Raw genomic sequence first — 14,141 nt, 5'->3', positions numbered from 1 at the left:
ATGGTTTTCCCCATCTGTGATATCTAGAATGTGCCTATAAATCTATAAGTAAACCCAATGGACAGTAAAAGACAAATAATTACATCTGGACATGATTAATTAAACAGCAATCTAAACATTTACACAGTGAGAACAAAGGAGGATGTTTTTGGGAGAAGATCCCAAGAACTGAATAGTTATGTGCATAAGATCATATAAAATGATGTTCATTGAAATGAACTCCAAGAAAGGGAAGTAAGATGTTTTTTATTATACTGTTTGTGGTTCTTTTTACTCCTTTTCATATTTCCTTTTTTCTTTGGTTTATTCCTAACTATTCTTTTAGGCCTTTGGGAAAAAATTGCTTTAAAGAGACTGAAATGTATTCAAAAGACAGAATAACTTTTAACTTTTAAATTTTCTTGCTATATGTTTTGTAATTACATTTTCTAAACTTTGCATGAATATTTTCTTAGCACTTTAAACATGTCTTATAGATGCCTCTTTAGAAATAAAATTTGAAATGGTTCTCTTTTTTTTTTTTTTGCCCATCATGGGGCCGGAACTCTGGGCCTGGACGCTGTCCCTCAGCTCTTCAGCTCAAGCCTAGAGCCCTACCACTTGAGCCACAGCACCACTTCTGGCTTTTTCTGCTTATGTGGTGCTGAGGAATCGAATCCAGGGCCTCATGCATGCAAGGCAAGCACTTAACCACTGAGCCACCTTCCCAGCCCTGAAATGGTTTTCTTGATATTCTTTAAAAAATGTCTATTTCTATTACAGTGTAACAGATTACATGAACTTAACAGTTTGAAGCAGCACCTATTTATTATTAGTTTTGATTTTTGTGGGTCAAAAGTTCAGATACAACTTGGTTGGGTCCTCAGCCTCTCACAAAACTGCAATCAAGGAATAGGCTGTGGTGTAGTCACATCTTTGGCTCTGGTGTCTAGTCCAAGCTGACTGATGGAAGAAGTCTGTTTCTTGCAGCTGGAAAACTCAGAGTGTCTTGCTTCCTTAAAGGAAATTGTCTCTGATTCAGCAAAATTCTAAGCCCATATGGAAAAGTAATAACTGATTTGAATAGTCTTACCTTGGATAATCTACTTTTTTGTAAGCTAAAAATCGATTTGATTAGGGACTTTATTACATCTGAAAAATTCCTACATATAATTATGAAAATTATATCCATTATATCCACAGATTGCCAACATAATTGGGGCAGGAATCTCTTATGAACCATCTTGGAATTCTATTAATCAGAACATTATGGTTTTTTGACCAGTATATAGTTTTATAGGAGAATACCACATGCCAAAATATTGTGTTATCCATTCCAGTGAATGTACCTGCTATATTATTGACTTCAGGATTTATACAAGATTAAATCATTGTTACTTAGTGATATAAATGAAAATGGTATAATGAATGTACACAGTATAGTAAGTTTTCTGTTAAGCCAAGAAAGAAGACTATACAGACATGAAAAGTTTCTGGGAACAATCTAGAATCTGCACATTCAAACTTCATAAAAATTGGCATGTCTTCCATAAAAATTTAAACTAGCTTTTTTCAAAGATTGTCATTTTAAAAAACCAAATGGTTAAATGTTTTTCTTTCTTAAAGTACTTATAAAATATGAAGCACAGTAAGCATCATAAAATGTGCCAGATTTTAATCATATTTTTTCTCTAGGACTCTTTTATGCTGATCTTATTCCATAGAGACAATTTTAGAACGAAAAAGATTAGAAAAGTCTATTCATTTCATTTTAGGTAAGGATGCTAATTGCAAAATCTAAAACTACTTTTCTTTTTCTTAAGGGGAATCCCAAAATAATCTTCGAGAAGCCAGAGTGAAGATCATAAGCAATGGTGTGTGCAAGCAACCACATGTGTACGGCAATGACATAAAATTTGGAATGTTTTGTGCTGGATTTCTGGAAGGAAATAATGATGCCTGCAGGGTAGGTTGAAGGGAGAAAATAATGTAAATATCTGTAATTCAAAATTTTTATATGTCCTAGGGAATACTTTGTGGTTTTTTTCTGTTAATATAAAATACATATATCATGTCAGCTTGAAAAGATTTTAAATGTAAATTGCACAATGGGTACATATTTTAAGTGTTTTATTAGGCAATATGATATAAGCAAAGAGTTTCTCTGAGGTATCAAGCTAACTAAAAAATTAAAATTTCTTAATAACCATAAACTCTAGGAAAAGCAGAGTCTGTATCCTCAAAGGGCTCCCCGTCCACAGAGGAATCAAGAGGCTATAAGTAACGTAATAGAGAGAATTTTTTTTTTCTTGAAGGGGATATCTTTAGAACATGTTTCAGAAAAAAAGAGTATTTCAATAAAGTCTGAAGCTAAATAGACCCAATTATGGCGTAAGAATATTATATTAGGGGCTGGGGGTTTAGCTCAGCGGAAGAGTGCCCGCCTGGCGCGTGCAAGGCCCTGGGTTCAGTTCTCAGCCCTGGGGGGAAAAAAAAGAATATTATATTAAGAAAGAGGAAGTATGGTCAAAGTGATGAAGCTGTTGAGTCTCAGCATGAGGAACAGGGTAGGTGAGATTAAGCTATTTGTCAGTATCCTAAAGTTCTTTCCAGTGCTTTCCCCAACCTCCAAAATCCACCTGCAGGTCTATTTTTTTTTAACAAGGGTATGAGTGTTCAACTTCTCAGAAGCACTCATGCTTTATTTTGTACGTTTTTTAATTGTAAAAATACTGTACAGAGGGGTTACAGTTACATGAGCAATGTCATTAGTACATATCCTATTGAGCAGTTTCCTCCTCCTTTGTTTTCCCCCTACCATCCCTTCCCTCTCACCTCCACAACTACCCCTGCCTCCCTGTTGAAGTTGTAACCTTTGCTTTCCACATAGTCTTTTGTACATCTCATTGTTACAATGGGTCAACCTGTATCCCTATTTAAGCATTTTGTTTTTTCCCTTCCCCTCCCCAAATTAGAGAAGTGTATATAGAATATGCAGGGCACCGACATCAAATACAGTGAAAACAGGGCTTATACCATAGGGGAGGAACATACAAAGAAACAAAAATGTCACAAGGTACCTTATAAATACATTAGAAACAATAGCAAGAAAGAAAAAATATGTTTCCCTATCTTGGGGTTCATTTCACTTAACATCATCTTATATACTCATATGTACATAATTTTTTCCAAGTCTTTCCATTTCCTAACATATGGGCAATGTCATTCTTTCGATGGAGGCATAGAATTCCATTGTGTATATATACCATATTTTCTTGATCCATTCATCTACTGAGGGGCATCTGGGTTGGTTCCTTATCTTAGCTATGATAAATAATGCTGCGATAAACATAGTTGTGCTGGTAGCTTTAGTATGGTCTTGTCTGTGATCATTTGGGTAAATGCCCAAGAGGGAGCTCTATGTGGAGTCTTTTTTTTTTTTTTTTTTGGTCAGAGTTGGGGCTTGAACTATTGGCCTGAGCACTGTCCCTGAGCTCCTCAGCTCAAGGCAAGTGAGCCACAGCACCACTTCCAATGTGGAGTCTTTTGAGGAACCTCCATACTGCTTTCCAAAGTGGTTGAACAAGTTTACACTCCCACCATCAATGCTGTAGGATTCCCTTCTGTCCACATCCCCTCCAGCATCTGTTGTTATTAGAGTTCTTGATTATAGCCATTCTAACTGGGGTGAGGTGGTATCTCAATGTTGTTTTGATTAGCATTTCTTTTATGGCTAGAAAGTTCAACATTTCTTCCTGTGTCTATTGGCCATCTTTCTTTCCTCTTCATAGAAGTTTCTTTTTAAGTCTTTAACTCATTTATTTATTGGGCTGTTGCTTCTTTGAGGATTAGTTGTTGAGGGATTTAATTTTTTGAGTTCCAAGTATATTTTTTATATGAGACCCTTGTCTGTTGTATGGGAGCCTCTTCAATAAATGTTGCTGGCAAAATTGGTTAATCACCTGTAGAAAACTAAAGCTAGATCCTTATATATCACCCTGCATCAGAATCAACTCTAAATGGATCAAAGACCTTGGAGTCAAAGCAGACACCCTGAAAACATTACAGGAAGGAATAGGAGAAACTCTAGGTCTCCTTGGCACAGACCAAAATGTTCTTAATAGAGACCCAGAAACATAACAAATCAAAGAAAGGTTGGACAAATGGGATTGCATGAAATTGCAGAGCTTCTGCATGGCAAAGGACATAGCTAGCAAGATCAATAGACAGCCCACAGATTGGGAGAAGATCTTCATTAGGCATTCACTTTTTAACAGGAAATTCTTGAAAACCCCAAAAAGTGTTGAAAGGAAGAGAATGATATGAATATGAGGTGACAGAAAGCTCTACCCAGAGTTCTATATATATGGGCAACATTTGTTAGGAAATCAGTGAATTTTGTACCTCTTGCATTGAGCAAGAGAAAGATCTAATTTCAATGGATGAAAAAGGGTAAGGAGGCAACCAGAATTGAAGTAATGCTGAAAGATATCTGTGCCACAGGAAGCAAGCAAAGGCAGGGTCTGGAGGCTTGGAGCAGACAAGGTATTATAATTCAATGAAATTAATGATAAGCTTCATAAAGAATCTTCATTGAATTGGAGCACAGAGGTAAGATTCCTGCTTACTTGGGCAAATATGTACTTATGGAAAAATGGGGAAAGTTATCAAGAAAGGGGGTCAGGTACAAGAACTCAATATAGAAATACAATAGTTGTAGCTGATGCACATGATGGCCTTAATCTATCTGATAAGATGGAAATCCAGCCACTAACATTAAATGATCAGCTTAGGACGCATAACAACAAATGGTACCAGATCTGGAATAGAAATCATGGGAGTCCATTATCAAAGAAACTATCGATGCTTTTTAATTGTGAAGCTTTCTCTGTCTCCTATTGAAACAAAGACCCAAGTATTCATAGCCTCATCATGACAAAATGTTAGGGCCCTAGAGATGAAGGAGGAAAATTTCAGAATTGAAGGAATGGGTATCACACTTGCACAGAAAGTCTCAATAAACTTGGAAGGTTGAGGACAGGGAAAAACATTCAAATTTCAGAAAGAAAGTTATTTAATTCAAGATTCTTGCCCATGAAATCTGAAACTAATATTAACTATGAGAGTAGAATAACGAATTTGAGACAGGCAATGTCTCAAAAAAATGCATTTCTCATCGTGTCTTTCTTAGGAGAGAATCAGGATACTCAGCAAAATGGAGTTGAGTATTAAGAAAACAGAAAGAGCCTAAACCATTGTGAATCTGACACAAGAGAATGATGTGTGCATGTGGGTCTGAGAGGGACAGAAACACAGACAGGTCATAGGGAGTAAAAAGCTGACATGTCATCTGATGTCCTTGAGTATTAGGAACAATTATTATTAGATCATGTCAGATTTTTTGGAATATTCAACATTTGCCACAGGTACATGGAAAACTAGCCCAATGAAAGAGTATTGATAAGAAATTATTATTGGTTTGTTATCATTGATAAGAAATTATTGATAAGAAACCCAGGTCTGCCAAATAAAAGTACAAAGAAATCAAGATTTTGCTTGAATTCATAACATTTACAAAACAATAGCTGTTAGTATAACCAAAAGTAGAGACTAAATCATAATGATGTAGTGAAGGAAAGTGGGGAAATGTTGTAAAATAGATAGATCCCAAACTACATGACAGGAAATTCATATAAATCATCTAAATAGAGAAATAGAAATTTGATCATCTCATTTAATGGCAAGAAATTAGATGATATAAGAAATCATAAAACTAGTGTGAGTTAGCAAAATGAATCAAGAAATGTAGGATGTACAAGATGCCAATAGACCATAGCTGTGATCCTAGTTTTTTTGGGTAGCTGAAGATGGATGAATTCTGGTTTGAGGCCAGCTGAGTAGAAGCTGAATGTGGTGGTGTACACCTGTGATTTCAGGAATATTGGGAAGCTTAAATGTAGGTGTAACAAAGCTTAGGCACAAACCAATACCACATACCAACAAGACCCTCTTCTAAGAATGATGAGTAAAAGCAAAAGCTAAAGCTAGAGGTATGGCTGAGCAGTCCTCTGTCAGTTTTGTAAGTGCTAGACCCTGAGTTCAAATTCCAGTTCTGCCTACCCCCAAATGTAGTGTGAAAATGTATTACTATTTTATTCTATTGTTTTCTCCTTTTAACTATGTATTTATTTACTTTAACAACAATAAAAATGATGTGAAATGTGTACATTTAACCTTCCTGATAATTTTGAAGTCCATTTTTATTTAATTATTCTATATTGATATATAGAGTCTGGTATGTAGAATCTATATACTGTCTATTAATACAAACAAGTATATCCTCTAAGCATCTTAAATCATAAGGTTTATGTTTACTCATTTGCTTTTGTTTTTCCTTTATCTTTTTACTTCCAGGGTGATTCTGGAGGACCATTAGTGGTAAGAGATCCTAACGGTACCTGGTATCTCATGGGAATTGTGAGCTGGGGTGATAACTGTGGCCAAAAGAACAAGCCTGGAGTCTACACACAAGTGACCTATTACCGACGCTGGATTGCTTCAAGAACAGGCCTCTAACTCGCTGTGAAATCTAAACAAAGAGAGCTGCGTGCAGGACGCACATATGTGAAGACTCAGACATCCAACAGGCATTCAGTACAATAATGTGAGCTTGAATGACTAGCAGCATGAAACCATGACATGATTTGTTTTACAATTGTTTAGTCAGTCGGTGATCCACGGCCAAGATAAAAGGGCTTTTTATCTGTAAATTAATGTCAGTTTATCCTAATGTGAAAAATATAGCAACGATATTCAGCTCTTTAAGTCAAATAAATTGGAGGATAAAGAAGACGCAATGCAAATTCTCTGTTAGCCTTGAGATTTTAAAGCAAAGTGTCAAGGGTGTCTCCTTAAGTGAGAAACTTCTTGAACTCTCAGAGTTCAGAAGAATCATATAATCGCATATGATTTTTCCAGACTTCAGGAATAATACTATTCATTTCCTTTTCTTCCTGGTTTTCTAGAACTTTTCTACCACAGGAAATAGCTTGCTACTTCTAAAAGCATGTGAAGAATTTTTATAATATATATATAATATATATAGGAAACAAAGTCGAGTGGTAAATTAATGACTTTTTAATCTATAGCTGTGAAACCTCTCTAATGTCTTCATGGATTTTTTAACACATACAGAGATCTCTAGTGTGCATAGACATCCTGACTAATGAATAATAGATATAATAATTATTTAATCAAAACATATTTTTGTTGTAAAAATTTTTGAGAAGTTAACAATAAGATCATGAGCAGTCCCCAGACAAGGTTTCAATAATTTGACATTTTAAAAATGCAGTTACACATTTTCATCGCCAGGGGGAGATTTTTAGCTATAATTATTTTTAAAAGTTGCATGCTCAAAAACAATTCAGAATGTACAGTCATGCTTAAAATCTGCCACCACCCTGGAGCCCTAACATCTATAGAAGAAGAGGAGAAGGAGGAGGAGCTTTTCTTGTCTTACTAATTATAAAAATATTTACCACATAAAATGCATGGGCAAAATAGTCTAAATTAACATGCTCAGTTAAGTGTTTCACAAAGACATTAGGAGAGTTAGGCTACTACATCCTAGAACAAAACTAGATGAGGGTCTTGTAGAAATGGTACTCTGCTTGGCAGAGCCTGTGAAACTTCAATGTTTGTGTGCTGGGGAATCTCAAGTAGTCCAAATTAGCCAAAAATCATTGGAACAGTGAAATTATTTTAGAATGATTTCCCCATTTGTTCTGCAGAAGACATAAATAATCCTAATGCAATCTATTCTTACCTAATGTAGTCTGAATGGGATTTATAATTTGTCTACCAACAATTAATTCATAATTTAGACTAATAGAACTTTGAAGTTTAAGAAAGATCCCATAGGTCATACAAACAAACACAGTTATAGTGAAGAAAACTGAAGCTGTTGGTAGCTGGCATTCCTATGTAACATTTTTCACATGACCTTTTCCTAACTATCTTTATGATGGTCTATATTTATTGAATCAGTAGGTCTATGAATATCGGTAAGTGGTATTAAATCAGTTTTTAATTAGGAAATTCTTAAGGCAATTAATGATTTTGAGTGATTCACTTAGGCAGCTGGCTGCCAATTCTCTGAACAGTAGCCACATATTATTATGTATTATGGTGGTAAGGTGAAATTTTCTCTTTGAATGCTAAGAATTAGGAAATGATTTTAGAGTTGCAAATTATGAACTTGTAAACTTGTGTAGCATTTCATTTTGGGTCATATGTAAGCAAATGTTGATATATCATTTCAAATCTAATAAACTTGGTGGTAAGAGCAATATTACTGAGTCTGTGTTAGCCTAGTAGTGCAAGCCTATTAACTGTGGAAACGAATGACATGCCTCTTAGTTTGAATCATTTTGAAGCCAGGCTTTTTAACATTGATGCTATTGTCAGAAAACCTCATTGTTTTAAGGGGCTGCCCTGTTCACTGTCAAGTGGTTAGTAATATTCACTAAATGCTACAACATCCTTCTTCCCCCAAATTATGATAACTAAAAATAACACAAGATATTGGTAAATGTTTCCTAGGGAACTGAAGTACGCCCTATTGACAACAACTATTTTGAAGGAAGTTGATCACTTTTAGAAATGTGAAACTCAAAAATACGACATTAAGCAACAACAACAAAAAAAACTGTACTGATCAATCTCAACCTTCCCTATTCAGTCCCTATAAGAACAGTAGCATAACTAGCTGGTCCTGCAGTCAATAGTTACTTCAAACACAGACTGATCTCTCCATACAATTTGTTTCTAGCATTTCTATCTGCCCAACATGCACAAGAACTTGGGCTTCAATCCTTAACACTGCAATCAATCAAACAATTTCTAAACCAGAGTACTGCCATACAACCCCTAAAACTTTACTTTGAAAGGCAGAGTTTTACAAAATCATTCTCTCATGAAGTTTCACTTCTTTGACCACAATACACAGTATATTCTACTTCATAGATCCATTATATATGACAAAACATGGACATAATAAAATCTGAAATAGAAGCTTTATGAAAACAATACCCTTCCTAATGCATTTAAATCTCACATCATGATTCCATTCTATTCTTCTTTGTAAAAAAGAATACCATCAACGAAATTAATTTTGTAATTAGCACTTCAGAACTAAAGACTAGACCAATCATGCACTATTATTAACATTGAATTATTATGCCATTATCATCTTCTTTACCTTCAATTTCACTGTACTGTATTCACTTAGCAAATCGCTGCCAAGTTATAATATTGTTTGATATTTTCATTCCCATATTCTCAGACCTCCACTCATTTTCCCTCTGCCTGAAAAAGAGTCTAAATCCATGTGCCTATTGCATTTAATATTCTTTTTTTAAGATCTACACAAACTAGTAAAATCTTTATTTTGCTGTACCCTGTGATCTGTAACACAATTTCTGTATTGCAATTTTTATACGTGTGTGTATTAGCTCTTAAAATATTTTCAATCCTACAAGGTTAAAGGCCACTTTATTAGGCTTAGGCATGGTGGTACATGTCTGTACTAGCAGGAAGATATAGGTAAGAGGAATGCAGTTCAAAACCAGCCCGGAGCAAACACACCGAGCTCTATCTGAAAAAAAAAAAATGTCTAAAGCAAAAGACCTACAGTTATGGCTTACGGGATTGAGGACCCAACTAACATCTAACTTCAGTTCAGCTGTCAGTTCACCAACACACAAAAGGAAGACACACTGCAGCCAGAAATCTTCGCAATAAGAATTCTCACCTTGCACTGTGGAATGGAACCTTCCCTCCGCCATTACCCATGAATGGAGCTCTGAGCTGGAGCCCAATGTCACACGACCAGCCCACGGTAGTGGGCTCAGCTCTCCCAGGATCGAGGCTGCGATTCACAGGGGAGAGAGACAGCAAAGGCTTCCTCAGCCTTGTAAGGTCCTTGTCAGCGCATCCACCCCCTCACACACATCCCCCCAAAAAAAGAAAAGGAAAAAAATCTGCCTTATTATTTCCTACAGTATTTAGAATATTATTCAACACGTTTTAGGTAAATTTAAAGGAAAGACTAAATTACCCAGTGCTGATGGTTTATGCCCATAATCCTAACTACTGGGAGGGTAGAAATCCAAGGACTCTCAACTCAAGGCTAGCCTGCGATCTCAGCCCACCCCATACTGGGGTGCCTTGGGTCACACTTGTCATTTCAGCTGTGTGTTAGGTGGACAAGGAGGAGCACAATTTCGGTTGGTCTTGGCAATAACGTATTTTTTTTAAGTATGATAGCCCCCTACCTCATTAGAAAAGGCTTGGCATGCTGCTACAAGCCTGTTATCCCAACTACAGTGGGAAGCATAAATAGGAAGCTTTCGCATTCGCATAAAAGCAAGACGCTATGACAAATACAACTAGTGCAAAAAAATGGTAGGAAGTGTGACTCAAGTTTCAGAGTTCCTGCCTAACAAGAGCAAAAGCCTGGGTTTAATCCCCAAGATGGCAAATATTAAAATTAACAAACTATGCCTATGAAGTAACTCATTCCCAACTGTAACGACCCTTCCTCCGGCACCTTTTCCCTTACTGAACTGTTTGACCTATGCAGTCTGATTCTGCACTTTTGAATGTTCCTAAACTGCCTGCTCTTTGCCTACATCAAAAGAAACCAAACAGGAGCAGACAGGCCCTCCAACTCAAAAACACTTCCCCTATGTTCTTCAGCAGCTACATCTGAGGATCCAGGTATATCTGGAAGCAAACCTTTGCTGTACAACATTTCTTGCTTCTTTTTCTGCTTCTGTTTAATCTGTCAGTATTTGACCTTTCTTCCTCATTCTTCATAACTACAGACTGTTCCTTAATCCCCAACAGCTATCACAGTTATGTGCTTAAAAACTGCAAAAATCAAGATGAATCAGAACTATATCAATAGTACTAAAGACCAACTCAAGTCTATTTACTCCTTCAACAGTGAATGGATGCTGTTATATTCATGTGGGTAGGATGTTATGACACAATTTCATGGCTCCAAAGGACTTCAAGCCCTGTTTAACTTCCTCTGCACCATCATATATTTTATAGTTTAGAGTGAAACAATAAGTGAAATACTAGAATAAAACCTGATTAAATAATTATTGGCTTCAGATCAAATAATCTTTAAAAATATTTGTAAGAGATTATATAACCATTTGCCAAATGATGGGTAATATAACATAGAAATAATATGAAGTCAGGCAGAACTGATTTAAACTCCAGCTCCATCATGATAGGTGAGTGATATGGGTCTGTTATTTGAACTATGTGATAGTTCTTGTGTTGTTGTTTTGCAGACAAAATTTCATCATGTAGCTCAGGTTAGACTTGAACTTGCTATGTGGCCTAGGCTGGGCTCAAATTCACAATTCATATATATATATATATACATATATACATATATATATATTTCAGACACAATTTTTATGTTTTCATGAGGGTGTTCTTGACTAATATTAACATTTATCCTCATCTGTTTTGGAGTTGCTGAAGTAAAATGAATTAAGAATAGATTTTTAAGCCCAGCCCTGATGGTTCACACCTATAATCCTAGCTACTCAGGAAGTTGAGGTATGAAGAGCAAAATTCAAAGCTAGCTGGAAGTGGAACTGTAGCCCAACTGGTAGCTCTCTATTCTTGAGCAAAAGGAGCTCAGGAACAGTATTTAGGCCCTGAGTTCAAGCTTCAGTATCTACCCATAATATATATATATATATATATATATATGTAAATTTATTTAACTGTACCTATTGAGGACCTATGGTATCACAACATGCTAGGTGGCATCACAGGTAGACACACACAGCATGCTAAGTTAAATTTTTCTTCTTTTAATAAGCCTCCTAATACAAGCTTATTATTCTTTGGCTCCACCCACATGACTACATCTATTCTTAATTATCTTTTAAGGCCCTACCTCCAAATGCTACTGACCTATGAATTTGAGGATTAAGATTGTAACTTTTGAATTCTGTAGTGACACAGCCATACCACTTAAATCCACAAAATTTGAGTAAACAGTAAGAAGTAAACATAATATGATTGGGCCTGAACAGAACTAATAATAGACATCCTCTAAGCAAGAAGAAATTTTCTCTTTTTTTTTGTTAGTACTGGGGTTTGACTCAGGATCTCACATCTGCTCAGCTTCCTTGCTCAGAGAAGGCACTCTACCACTTAAACAACACCTCCAGCCTGGCTTTTTGCTTGCCATTTTGGAGATAGAGTCTCCTGGGCTTTTCTACCCAGGGCTAAGCAGAGAACCTCCAGATCTCACACTTCTAAGTAGCTAAGGTGTGAGCCAAGGGGGTTTGGCCACTCTTTCATTAAAAACAATAGTTTGGATACTAATTCTTGCCAGTTTTATTTTATTAGTGTATATTAATTGTATAAAGAGATTTCATTGCATCATTTCAATGAATGCATTGCAGTTTCCTTTGGTCATATTCATTCCCTCTATTACTCTTTCTCATTCTCTCCTTTTTTATACAGACTAATGGATTTCATTCCAGTGTTTTCATATGTGCAGATGGTATATCATCATCTCTTTTCACCTCACCCTTCCTGTTGGCAACCCCCACCCCCAAACACTTTTGCATCATGTTATTTTGTTCTTTTTTTAAGTCTTTTTTTTTTTAAGATTCTGTACATCAGGGAAAACATGCAGTGACTGTCATTCTGGATTCTGCCTATTTCACTTAATGTAAATTGATGATCTACAGTTTCATCTGTTTTCCTGAAAATGACATTAACTTCATTCTTTTTCATGGCTGAATTGGATGCCACTGTGTACACAATATTGGTTTTTTTCCTTTTTTATTATCTTTAAGTAGTTGTACAAAGGGGTTTCAAATCAACAGGTCAGTTTGTACATATTGATCAATGTTACTTTTTTCATCATTCTCTCTCATTTCATTTTTTTTATCCTTTTACCATAGCTTGGTTATTATAAATAACACTGCTATAAACTTGAGTGTGCAGGTGTCTGCATCGTGTGCTGACTTACATTCCTTCAGATAGGCCATTCTTTGCTAGTTCTCTGCAAGGAACACTGAGGCTTACTCTTTCATTGTACTTCACAAAGATGAAAAAGAAAATAAATAAAATAGGACAGAGGAAACAGGTGGAGAAGCAAGGAGATTATTTTAATGATCTAAGTGAGAGATGATGGCTTGCACCAGGGCAGTAGCTATGGTGGTGTGGAGAGTGAGAAGACTCTGGTTTTCTATAAATAGACCTTAGGAGATTTGCTCTTGGCTCAGCTGAGAGATATAAGAGAAAGAGACTATTTTCCTAATTGCTTTCACTGCTTCTGTCTTTGCCTCATTCACAGAAGCCAGAGCCATCATACTAAAGGTATGCCATAATGTCTTCAGAAAAACTCGAATAATTTCTCATCACTTATTCCAAAATCTAATTTTCCACTCTCTCACATGCATCGTGACCTTCCCCTCTCCCTTCAGCATACTGGGTCCCATGTTACTGTCTCCTTTATGTTCATGCTGTGGACCTTTGCATTCCATGTCTCTTATCCTGCAAATATTACAGGAAGGGATAAGGGATACACTTGGGCTCCTTGCCATAGGTGAAAACTTCCTAAATAAAGACCCAGAAACACAACAAATCAAAGAAAGGCTGGACAAATGGGATTGCATTAAACTGCAGAGCTTCTGCATGGCAAAGGACATAGCTAGTAAGATCAATAGAAAACCCACAGACTGGGAGAAGATCTTTACTGGCTATACAACAGATAAGGGCCTTATATCAAATTTTTTTTTATAATTAGAGCTCAAAAAATCAAATACCCCCAAAACAAATCTTCAAAGAAACAACCATACCATTAATAAGCAGGCTAAAGACTTAGGAGAGACTTCTCTAAAGAGGAAATAAAAATGGCCAATAGACACATGAAGAAATGTTCAATATCTCTGACCATAAAAGAAATACAGATCAAAGCCACACTGAGATTCCTCACCCCAGTTAAAATGACTATAATCAAGAAATCTAATAACAATAGATGCTGGAGGAGATGTGACCAAAAAGAAACACTATTGACTGTTGGTGCAAATGCAGTCCTAGCAGAGGTACAT

At 36.1% G+C, this 14,141-nt stretch overlaps 1 protein-coding gene across 1 annotated transcript in view; it reads left to right on the top strand.

The window, feature by feature from the left end:
• LOC122106842 (transmembrane protease serine 11A-like) overlaps nt 1-6,555 on the top strand; it is a 34,944-nt gene extending 28,389 nt beyond the window's left edge. Inside the window, exons 8-9 of the mRNA XM_042678372.1 lie at nt 1,803-1,945; nt 6,394-6,555. Of these exons, the coding sequence (XP_042534306.1) occupies nt 1,803-1,945; nt 6,394-6,555 (305 nt within the window). The remainder of the gene's footprint in view (nt 1-1,802; nt 1,946-6,393) is intronic.
• The last annotated feature ends 7,586 nt before the right edge of the window (nt 6,556-14,141 follow it).

Source organism: Dipodomys spectabilis, unplaced genomic scaffold, assembly GCF_019054845.1.
Source record: "Dipodomys spectabilis isolate Male_0828 unplaced genomic scaffold, ASM1905484v1 ptg000043l, whole genome shotgun sequence".
In the NCBI taxonomy this organism is placed as follows: domain Eukaryota; kingdom Metazoa; phylum Chordata; class Mammalia; order Rodentia; family Heteromyidae; genus Dipodomys; species Dipodomys spectabilis.
This window is presented reverse-complemented; position numbering and strand designations above follow the sequence as displayed.